Below are 12279 nucleotides of genomic sequence, written 5' to 3'. Positions count from 1 at the left end.
TAGAAATACTTAACCTGCGATTGTTGTCTGATCCATTTCACAGATGTGATACAAATCAATAAATGTTTTACAATTTCCTGAAGAATACAATTTCCTGTAGATGATATAGTCTACCTTCATTGTTTTTTGTAATATAAACTTAAAAGTTATTTTCAGGTTCAAACTTATTGGTGATACATTCCCAAACTGATTATGGTAATGAATTGCTATTGATATGATAATTAAACATTTTAATTTGAAGCAATATTGCAATGAGTTTGGGGTACCTGTCCAACAGAAACAGTGACTTTCTCTTCACAATGGGGCATACTGTATTAGTAGTTTCCTAGTTGGTAGTTGGTAGTGGTGTGTCTTTTAGGTAGGGAGTTGTCAGACAGAGTCCATAAACGGTTCAAAATGTATTCCCACAGAGATGAATTGGGCACTAACAATACATTTGGAGTACAATCAGTCAATGTGTTGTTTTGCACAGAGAGCGAGGGCTGGTATTTGTACCTTAAAGAGCAACAACAGCAGCTACAAAGCCAGGCCCCAGACAGATATAAAAGTAAGTGTCGGGAAGGCATGAGCGTAGAACTGACTTCTGATTTATAGTTTGCAATGATGTAATCTCTCTCAATTACTTGCCAAAGTTTTTCCAACCTCTTACTCTTCCCTTAAACTGTATGAATGGCGAATCCACCAGAGATGCAAATGCTTAATAAAACACGTCTCTCTGGAATATCTGCAGTGTAGCCTAGGTCTTTAAAAGGTCCTGACCTGAGCTGGTTGGAAGAGTGCAATCCCTGGACTGCAATCCAGAGTTTTAGGATAATTAATGCAGGGATGACATTTTGATGGCATTTGTAGAGAGTACAATTTTATGTTTGGGTCTGGGATTGTGGTATTTTTCTGTCTGAGTTATTGTCCAGGTATCTGCAGCTGGGCAATAGAATTCAATCCCTAGCCAATTGCTGTCACTACACAAATTTGTTGTTCAAGCAGACAGAGAGACAGCCATGAGGAATGGCCAGGTACATGAAGATTTTGGCCACACATGACAGAGAAAGGAAAAATGAGGAGGACATTTTAGCCATTAATGCTGTGATATTCCCCTGCCGCTGAGGGGATCCAGAACTGGTGGTTTGAATCCGTTTGTGAGGCAAACTAGGTGGTTCTCAAAAATCCCTTTTTCTCCAACAATGAAAGGACATTTGGAAAAAGTTACATGGCCTTTGAGAACAGTTCTACAGTCCTAATTCAGATTTTGAACATAATTCTATCAAATTTGTACAGTATAATAATTTTGTAGAAAATAGGCCTACTCTATTACGTAATGTAATACCCCCTTTCCAGGTGTATTTTTTGGAGTGCCAGTGTTGCAAGAAGTTTGTCTATGAATAACAAATCAAATCAAATTTTATTTGTCACATACACGTGTTTAGCAGATGTTATAGCGGGTGTAGCGAAATGCTTGTGCTTCTAGCTCCAACAGTGCAGTAATATCTAACAATTTCACAACATATACCCAATACACACAAAAAAGTAAGGAATGGGATTTAAGAATATATACATATATGGACAAGCAATGACAGAGCGTCATGGACTAAGATACAGAATCATATTATAGAATAGAATGCAGTATATACATATGAGATGAGTAGTGCAAGATATGTAAACATTATTAAAGTGACTAGTGTTCCATTTCTTAAAGTGGCCAGTGATTTCAATAGGCAGCAGCAGCCTCTAATGTGCTAGTGATGGCTATTTAACAGTCTGATGGCCTTGAGATAGAAGCTGTTTTTCATTCTCTCGGTCCCAGCTTTGATGCACCTGTACTGACCTCGCCTTCTGGATGATAGCGGGGTGAACAGGCAGTGGCTCGGGTGGTTGATGTCCTTGATGATCTTTTTGGCCTTCCTGTGACATCGGGTGCTGTATGTGTCTTGGAGGGCGGGTAGTTTGCCCCCGGTAATGCGTTCGGCAGACCGCACCACCCTCTGGAGAGCCCTGCGGTTGTGGGCGGTGCAGTTGCCGTACCAGGCAGTGATACAGCCCGACAGGATGCTCTCAATTGTGCATCTGTAAAAGTTTGTGAGGGTTTTAGGTGATAAGCCAAATTTCTTCAGCATCCTGAGGTTGAAGAGGCTCTGTTGCACCTTCTTCACCACACTGTCTGCGTGGGTGGACCATTTCAGTTTGTCGGTGATGTGTACACCAAGGAACTTGAAGCTTTCCACCTTCTCCACTGCGGTCCCGTCGATGTGGATAGGGGGGTGCTCCCTCTGCTGTTTCCTGAAGTCCACAATCATCTCCTTTGTTTTGTTGATGTTGAGTGAGAGGTTATTTTCCTGGCACCACACTCCCAGAGCCCTCACCTCCTCCCTGTAGGCGGTCTCGTCATTGTTGGTAATCAAGCCTACTACGGTTGTGTCGTCTGCAAACTTGATGATTGAGTTGGAGGCGTGCTTGGCCACGCAGTCATGGGTGAACAGGGAGTACAGGAGGGGGCTGAGCACGCACCCTTGTGTTGAGGATTAGCGAAGTGGAGATGTTGTTTCCTACCTTCACCACCTGGGGGCGGCCCGTCAGGAAGTCCAGGACCCAGTTGCACAGGGCGGGGTTCAGACCCAGGGCCTCAAGCTTAATGATGAGCTTGGAGGGTACTATGGTGTTGTATGCTGAGCTATAGTCAATGAACAGCATTCTTACATAGGTATTCCTCTTGTCCAGATGGGATAGGGCAGTGTGCAGTGTGATGGAAATTGCATCGTCTGTGGATCTATTGAGGCGGTAAGCAAATTGAAGTGGGTCTAGGGTGACAGGTAAGGTAGAGGTGATATGATCCTTGACTAGTCTCTCAAAGCACTTCATGATGACAGAGGTGAGTGCTACAGGGCGATAGTCATTTAGTTCAGTTACCTTTGCTTTCTTGGGTACAGGAACAATGGTGGCCCTCTTGAAGCATGTGGGAACAGCATACTGGGAAAGGGAGATATTGAATATGTCCATGAACACACCAGCCAGCTGGTCTGCGCATGCTCTGAGGACGCGGCTAGGGATGCCGTCTGGGCCGGCAGCCTTGCGGGGGTTAACATGCTTAAATGTCTTAATCACGTTGGCCATGGAGAAGGAGAGGCCACAATCCTTGGTAGTGGGCCTCGTCAGTGGCACTGTGTTATCCTCAAAGCGGGCGAAGAAGGTGTTTAACTTGTCTGGAAGCGAGACGTCGGTGTCGGCGACGTGGCTGGTAGAGTTCTCAACTGACTGAATTTTGTCCATAGCTGTACTGAATGTATTCTATCAGCCAAAATAGTGCTTCAGAATGTAGAATTCAACATAAACAACCAATACTTTATTATTACAAACTATCAATCCATTGTCTATATTTCATATGTTATATGTATTATGAAACTCATTTGACCTAATGCTGAATTGGAGCACTCAAGCAGATTGACATAGCGTTTGCTTGTTTAATGAAACCTGGATGTAAGGCAAACTACACTTGGTCAGTTCTTGAGTGGAACACATCCAAGAAACAGTAGGTGGTTCAACTAATGGGCTAGACCCTTTGGCAGGTTTCAAAAGGGCATTAACTCTCATACCTTTTCAAACGAATGGGCCAGTGATAGGTGGAAAGGCTTTCCAGCTATAAAAGCAAAAGTGAAAAATGACATGTGACATAATCTAGAAACAAGTTCACTTCACACATCAAAGCAGTTCTATGGCAATTTATCACAGTTGGGAGTGGGGGGAAGTGGAAGGTAGTGGTTTCATGTAGCTACCCAAACCAATTCAAACTATGTTGTTTTGGAAGTAGTAGAATTGGATGTAGAACGAGAGAAGTGGAAATGAACTCCCAGAAGATGAGCTACTTTCTCATCAGGAGTTCCTCTGACTAGACTACTTGACTTGAATGTTACAAAATGTCTATTTTCTCCGTTGAGCACCACAACATACTGTAGGACTTTTTCACCACGATGTCATGGGATCCGATCTACAGTCAGGTACATAATTATTGGCACCCTTGATAAAGATTAGCAAAAAATACTATGAAATAAATACAAATACTGAGCTATTTTGTATGCTCAAAAACATAAAAAATGTATGTTTTACACTAATACAATAGAGATTTTGTTAAAAAATTAATAAAACAAATCTAAAAAAAGATACGGGTCAAAATGATTGGCAGCCCTGTACTTTAGCACCCTCCCCTTGCGAGGATAACAACACTGAGCCTTTTCTCAAATGTTTTATGAGATTGGAGAACACATTGGGAGGGATCTTAGACCATTCCTCCATATAGAATCTTTCCAGATCCTTGATATCCTTTGTCTGAGATTAAGGACTGCCCTCTTCAATTCAAACCACAGGTTTTCAATAGGATTCAAGTCCAGAGACTGAGATGGCCATTGCAAAATGTAGATTTTTTGGTCAATTAACCATTACTTTGTGGATTTTGATGTGCTTCGGGTTATTGTCTTACAGGAAGATCCACTTGCAGCCAAGTTTCAGCCTCCTGGCAGAGGCAACCAGGTTTTTGGCTAAAATGTCCTGGTACTTTCCTGGTTAAGTTCATGATGCCATTGATCTTTGATGATAAGGGATCTTTGATCCAGGGATAGGGACTATTTTGTATCCAGTGGTCCTGGGGCCCTTGTTAAGGTCAACGGCATCATGACGGCCTTTGCCAGGAGGCTGAAACTTGGCCGCAAGTGGATCTTTCAGCAATACAATAACCCGAAGCACATCAAAATCCACAAAGAAATTGTTAATTGGCCACAAAATCATCATTTTGCAATGGCTATCTCAGTCTCCGGACTTGAACCCAATTGAAAACCTGTGGTTAATACAGGGGTGCCAATATTTTTACCCTTATCTTTTTAGATTTTTTAAAATTACTTGTTAAACAAAATATCTTTCTCTGAGCAATTGTATTAGTATAACATAATAATTTCCCAAAAATTTGAGCATACAATATAGCTCAGTATTTGTATTATTTATTTTATATAGTATTTTTTGTTCATCTTTATCAAGGGTGCCAATAATTATGGACCTGACTGTGTGTGTTTCTGGGAGTTCATTGATTCTACACCTGTGTTGTCTGATATTTTCACAGGGTATTTGAAACTGTATACCGTTGCTATTTACTGTAGGATTGTGTGAACAAACTGTCCAATTGGCCTAGACTAAAAGCAGGGAATGCAAGAAAAAAATTATACTAATGACACATACTTCTTCTCCTTGCTGCAGAGCCTATATGAGTGTAAAGGAACTGAAAGAGGTGTTGCACCTGAGCAGCACAGACACCCTCAACGTTTTCTTTGCCAACAACTCAGCCCGTGAAGAGTTAGCAGGGACCGCAACCTGGCCATGGGCAAAGGAGGCCCTCAACCATCAGGGTAAGCTACTGCTATACCCCTTCCTTCTGTCTTTACTTGAATCAAACACAAAAATCATTGAGCTACAAAATGATATGCATGCTATAACATGCCAAACTGGATTACATTGACTTCTATTAGGTTAGAAAGTACACAAAAATGTTACACAAAAGTAAAACGCAGAAGAGGAGCAGGTAGGAATTGCCTTTGTCTTCAGATTCTCTCTCCTCCCGCTCCCTCAATCTCCCCCTCCTTCACTCTCCCCCTCTCCCTCACTCACTCTCTCTCCCTCACTCACTCTCTCCCTCCTTCACTCTCCTCATCTCTTGCCCTCTACTCTTTGATCTCAGTATTAGCTGTAACAAGATGAATTAGCCTTAATCCAGGGTATAAAAGAAAACACTTGCAGCACGCATAGATTTCCTGGCAGATTGCCTCCTAATTATTAGGGCTGTAAAGACAACCCCAACAACAACCAAACAAAAACAAGAAAAGCCAGGGTAATGCGCTGTTGCCATTCATACATCCCTACCAGCCCATTTGACTGTTTTCACTGTAACTGTTTTCAAGTGCTCGTTAAAGCTAAGAGATTTCTCCTCACATCTAGTTATTTCATAAATCCCAACTTTACCTGAAGTGGGAATGTATTTTTCTAATTGGTTTGGACTGGTATTATTTTGGCTGTATATTGCTAATGGAATTGTTCTACCCCAATAAGAAAGACTGTACTGCATTACAGTCATGTTGCTTCTTGTAAATGATCCTTAAATATCTTATATTCTCTTCTGTGTATTCTCTTCCATCTACCGAAGAGCTGTAAATCAGTCAGTAAGAGTGCTTGGCCGGGAAGTGAAACCCCTTTAAAGTATTATTCTCCGTTCAATCAGGTTTGTTGTTGTGCTCCCTCTGGGTTGTGTCTTACCTCCTGGCACATTCATTATGGGCCCTGAGGATGGCGTTCGGTGCATTCCAGCATAGATGTCCTTTTTTTCTTCCTCAGGGTTTAACTGCATCAACAAGCCAGTCAGTGTTTTGGGCTGGGCTTTCTCTGATACAGTATGTCCCTGATGGACCACCGTCTTGCAGGTTTCCATCCCCTCTTTGAACCCCACAGCTCCCAGAATTTAGGATATTTCACTCAAAGCCACATCTTTCAATATGATGACAGAGTAAGTTGTTGAATGATACAGGGAAAGATGCAGTGGTGCCACGACTGTAAGAAAGACGAGACACTTCGTAGTGTCAATCGTGTAGTTACTTTTCCCAGTCTTATTTTGTAATTAACTGTTAAGCTTGTATATCAGATGATACAGGAATATATATGATCACCCACACCTGATGATTTATGTCTGAGGATAAACCATGAGAACCTTTTTAGTGAGTCCCATCAGGACTTACAGTCAGGAAGTCTTCGTCTGACAAGCAGGTCCTCTCCCAATTGTACGAGAATATATTCCCAACCTAAGTGGATGTTGAAGCAGAGCCCTGCAATACATCTGTCATTGTTTACAGGCTATAAATGTGCTATTAGTGAGGTTGTCTCAACGGGCCCAGCGGAGGTCCTTACAAATTGAATAGTGTTTCTAATTAGAAAACAAATAGCATTTTTATTCTATTCCAGCTCTTAAAGTTTATAATGGGCAATAACCTCTGCTTCCATATTCCATCATAAGAAATTATGCAAATTATTTCAGGGATAGCACTATACTTGTTTCTTACATGCTGGGTTTAAAACTGCTGAAGGTTTGCCTCGTCTTTAAGTGGTTATAAATGTCACATCGTTTAGGGTTTTTATGACACTAGTCGGTTCTAAAACCAAATGTTAACATGCTATTACTCAGAGGGCTTGTCAGACAAAATGTGCTCGACTGTTTGTTTGAGATGGCAAGCTTGACTAACTATTGAAGAAACACACAATAAAACATTGAAAGAAGTTGACATAGAGATGGTGTCTGATTCATCTTTGCCCAAAAAAAAAACCCCACTGTGATCATGGAGTATCATCGTCTGGGATGGAAGTTATTTACGGGCTCTAGAAGTACTTGGGAAGCAACAAAGGAAGACTATTTCAGCAATCTCACCACCTGTTGAGTTCTGTTAGACAACTATATCATCCCATCCTATCCACAGGTGGAATGGTGATGAATCCATCCTACTTTGGCACTGTCGGACACAATAACACAATGATCCATGAGATGGGCCATATCTTTGGACTGTACCATGTCTTCAAGGGGGTCAGTGAGCGGGAGTCTTGTGATGACCCCTGTCAGGAGACCACTCCCTCCATGGAGACAGGAGACCTATGTGCAGACACGGCCCCTACACCCAAGTCTAAGGCCTGCCACGACCCTGGCCATGTCAACGACACCTGTGGGATAACGCTCTACCAGGACACACCATACAACAACTACATGAGTTACACAGGTAGGTCTACTGTAACCGCTCTGCAATGGAGTCAGCATCCGTTAGTCTGCGTCCCAAATGGCACTCTATTCCCTTCATAGCGCACTACTTCTGACCAGATCCATATGACCCTGGTCAAAAGTAGTGCACTATATAGGGAATAGGGTGCCATTTGGGACACATACCTAGAATGAGGCAGTGGTGCCGTACTCCTACTGCAGGACCACAAAGGTCTACTGCAGGGGTAGGCAACTAGATTCAGCCGTGGGACTAGTTTTTTTGGGGAATAATTATAATAATTTGTACACTGCAAGTTCAGCACAACTAAGCCCAAAAATAGATTTGAAAATAACAATAATTTCATACCTTGATTACAATGATTACATTGAGACACGATCACATATGTCTCTTTTTTTATTTGTGGAAATACTTGGGAACAGATTTCCTAACAAGCTAATTTCTTGCTGAATTCCTGGTGATTGTACTGTTGTTGTTTGTAAAAAAAAACGTACATTCCCCCAAATTCCCTCTGCAACCGCCTGCTGCCGACCCCTGGTCTACTGTATATGTGAGGTTAAATCCAAGTGTATTGCATTTGGACAATGGATCGCATAGTACATCTATTGTGATTGAGATGTAGTTGTCCCTGATTGCACTGACTTTGCTCTGACTTTGCTCACAGCTGCTTGTTTGAAGAAGTGTACTTACTGTGATCAAGATGTGGTTGTCCCACTGGTTATCCTAAGTTGAATGCACCAATTTGTAAGTCGCTCTGGATAAGAGCGTCTGCTAAATGACTTAAATGTAAATGTAAATAGTATGGCTAATTCATCCACATCAAACGAGTGATCAAAATTCACTTGTCTCCTTAAAGGAAAAATCCACTAATTCCTTTAATTTACAGTGTTAAATAATACTAATATGTGAGAACAATATTTTTTGTGAACAAATGTTTCATTTTGGCGTTATAATAAGGTTGGTAGCAACATGGAAAATCGGTGTGGAAATCTGTTGCAGCTCAAGTCGACTACAAAATCCACAATGCAATGCTCTCTCTATGGACTGGCTGGCTGGTTAGCTATCTAGGTAGCTAGCTAGCAAACGTAGCTACACACAATAATACCAAAGACAATATCAGCATGTAAAGTAGCTACTTAGCTGTAAAATCGCCTAAACAAACGGCACTATCAATTTAAGAGTCTACAATCTCACCATGTTCAACCTGCAGATCGATGTGCCTCACAGAGTGGAATCTGACATTCGCAATGGCAGATATACTTTTGAGGAGATGGGAAACGTTGCCCATGCTACGTCAATGGGCCGCGCAGTGCATTCTGGGCGATTCTGGGACAAGGAGCGAATGGGAGTCTATTGGGCGCTAGCTCAAAAATCCAACATTAGCACGAATTTCGTCACATTACAAATATTTTCCCAGATGTGATATATTTAACTTGCTATCTGTAATATCGTATAGCTTTGGAAGTTTCTCGATATATACACTGACTTTAAGAAGGGATTATGTGACGATTAGCTTAGCAACCGCGTGACGCAGCATGACAAAGTGAACGCGATTGGTCGATAGTCTGCTGGGTGGGGCGTTATAAGTTCCTTCATTCATTGGATTCTTATCTCCTTTCTATAATAAAGAGGCAGACAAATAGGAAAAATGTGCTGGACCCTTTGTTAAATTACAAATTTCTCAAGGTAGGGATATCGCAAAAATATGATCAATGGCTCATTCGAGAGAAGACATCCTCCCAAGTTATGACATCAGCCAGTATTGAAATCTGACATGTATGATAGACGTTTTCGCGATCTAAAAGTCATATTCCTATTGACTTCCAGTGTAGTGAGAGCGACATTATCACAGTGCTACGTCATACCGGCCGGATTTCTGCCTGCTTGAACGCCAATAACTAGATACATGTGAAAACATGAAATAACCCAGGGAATCGAAAAAACATCACTCAGAGATGCACAACAACAATATAACATAAAAAACGGGTGAACCTTTCCTTTAAGGCGTCCGCATACTTCCCAGCCGAAACAGTTCGGAAGAGTTCGTGCATATATTATGACAACATTTTGTAGCGTTTTTGTTCGTTTTGGACTTCGGTGAGGGTTTTTTCAGCTGTTCGGGCACACAAATTTTTTTCTGGAGGTAAGCCGAAGTTCGGAGCCGACGTCTATGCCCTTTCGTCGGTGATTGGTCAACAGTAGGGATTCATTCAACGAGAGACTACTCGTTTTCAAGCTAATTTTGTTCATTGCAAACATTGCAAAATACTGCACCAAACATCTTAGTTAGATGTAAAATTGCGTGACTAAGATCTCCTCGGCAAAAACTTCAAAATTAATGACAGATTTCTTGGCTACAGCGTCTCAAAATTGACAACATTTTAGTCATTTAGCAGACGCTCTTATCCAAAGCGACTTACAGTTAGTGAGCGCATACATTTTTCATACTGGCCCCCCGTGGGAAACGAACACACAACCATGGCTTTGCAAGCACCATGCTCTACCAACTGAGCTACAGGGGACTAGCAGTACTATTGCTGCTATTTTTCTCGTTTTTCAAGAGAAGGTACTTTAAGGGAATATGTGAGCACACTCGTTCGGTTCGGCTAGGCGTCAGCCGAACTGAAGCATTCTGACGCCATTAGATGATTTCCGCTGGGAACATTGACTCTACTTTCACTTCTTCTCCTCAGACGATAACTGTACCAACCATTTCACACCAAATCAAGTGGCTCGGATGCATTGTTATATGGATCTAGTCTACGAGAACTGGCTGAATGACAGAAGGCCCACCCCCATCCCTCTCAAGCCCATGGTGATTCGACAGAGCTCAGTCTCGGTCTCCATTCATTGGCTGCCACCTGTAAGAGGGCCACTTCATCAAAGGTAGAATAAGTGTGTAGCTAAATATTTTCCTCATATCAACAGCAACAGTAATGAGATAGTATGCATCCCAAATGGCACCCTATTCCCTATATAGTGCACTACTTTTGACCAGGGCCCATAGGGAGCCCATAGTGCACTATAAAGGGAATAGGGTGCCATTTGGGATGCAGACACAGATATTCATGAATGATAATTACATTTTGAAAGATTTTCTGATACTTACATTTGAGCACCTCTCTTAACAGTTCTCCTACAGTGGATAGTGTAAACTGCAGGGACTGTGAGGCAGACGGTGTGTTCCATCAATATGCCTATGAGGCCACCTCGCCCCGGGTCTGTGACTCCTCCGGATACTGGACACCTGAAGAGGCTATTGGTCAGTATTTCTCTTTTGCCACACATGGGCCTGTGTGGCTTAGTTAGTACAGCATGCCACTTGCAATGTCAGGGTTGTGGGTTCAATTCCCACTGGGGCCATCCATACTAAAATGTATGCATGCACTACTGTAATTAGGTTTGGATAAAAGCGTCTGCAAAGTGGCATATATTATTTATATTATGATAATTGCATTAGCCACTAGTAGCCAGTTTAGTTTTACATTTACATTTTAGTCATTTAGCAGACGCTCTTATCCAGAGCGACTTACAGTTAGTCTAGGATAGTAGTCTCAAGGCCGAGTTACATGTCTCTGACACTACAAAAACATAATAAAGTGAGCACATATTCATCATCTGATAAATTATTTATTTTAATCTCATTGATTTTAGTGTGTTATTATGTCCATTCTGAACACAAAACATTCAGTTACTTACAGTTTAGGTTCTGCCTTTCTGCAAGGAGGATCCCCTATTCTCCTGTGGGTAAGGTGCGTGCAGGGATAAAGACTGGCTGGAAGAAAAATAAGAAAATCATTAAATAATAGTTGCCAGGCTAAAGAACTTCTCTTGTTTTGGCCATAAGAAAAACAGGGTGCTTGGCAATGTCAACTTTTGGCAATGTTGGGTGCCGTCCAACATTGAACTGTCATAAAAACTATGTGTATCCTGTAGTGCTTTGAAACTTTATGCTTCATGTAACAGATGTTCCTTATTATTCCAATCAAGATTCTTTGAGTGTGGAGAAGCCCAGTCTTTCGACATGACGTGTATAAAACGTTTTGGAAATTCTACCCAAATATGTGGAAATCCTCCGATGGAATTTGTGCTTTGAAAAAAAGACATAGAGAAGGAGGTGATTATTCTCCATGCTGTACTTTAATGATGATAAAGACAATTACAGCATTATCCAGGAGAGGAGCGTGGAATCCATAGTTCTGGGGAGAGACACACAGTCTGTTTACTTTTGTTGTGTACTGTAATGTAGTTTATGGGAGGAAGAGAGTCATCTTACCTGCTTGTCCATGTGCAAGCCAGGTGTTCACTCATGGGCCTTGAGAAATTCATTTAGAACAGGAAAACAAGAGTTTTACAGATTGAAAAATTAAGGAGGCTTTTGTATATTTCAAATGGGTTCAGGGACCAATCACAATGGGAATACAAAACAAAACATGATGTGATTGGTAAATGAGTTGCAAAGAAGAAAATAAATGCAACTCATTGACAAATCATGTTT

General features: G+C 41.6%; 1 protein-coding gene across 1 annotated transcript in view; it reads left to right on the top strand.

Annotated features, from left to right (window-relative positions):
* LOC121535210 (pappalysin-2-like) overlaps positions 1 to 12279 on the top strand; it is an 81239-nt gene that overhangs the window by 6532 nt on the left and 62428 nt on the right. Inside the window, exons 3-6 of the mRNA XM_041842044.1 lie at positions 5233 to 5381; positions 7491 to 7784; positions 10475 to 10667; positions 10913 to 11043. Of these exons, the coding sequence (XP_041697978.1) occupies positions 5233 to 5381; positions 7491 to 7784; positions 10475 to 10667; positions 10913 to 11043 (767 nt within the window). The remainder of the gene's footprint in view (positions 1 to 5232; positions 5382 to 7490; positions 7785 to 10474; positions 10668 to 10912; positions 11044 to 12279) is intronic.

The sequence above is a fragment of the Coregonus clupeaformis genome, chromosome 21, assembly GCF_020615455.1.
Source record: "Coregonus clupeaformis isolate EN_2021a chromosome 21, ASM2061545v1, whole genome shotgun sequence".
Lineage (NCBI taxonomy): Eukaryota > Metazoa > Chordata > Actinopteri > Salmoniformes > Salmonidae > Coregonus > Coregonus clupeaformis.
The sequence above is the reverse complement of the archived record's forward strand: the minus strand, read 5'-3'. Positions and strand labels throughout refer to the sequence as shown.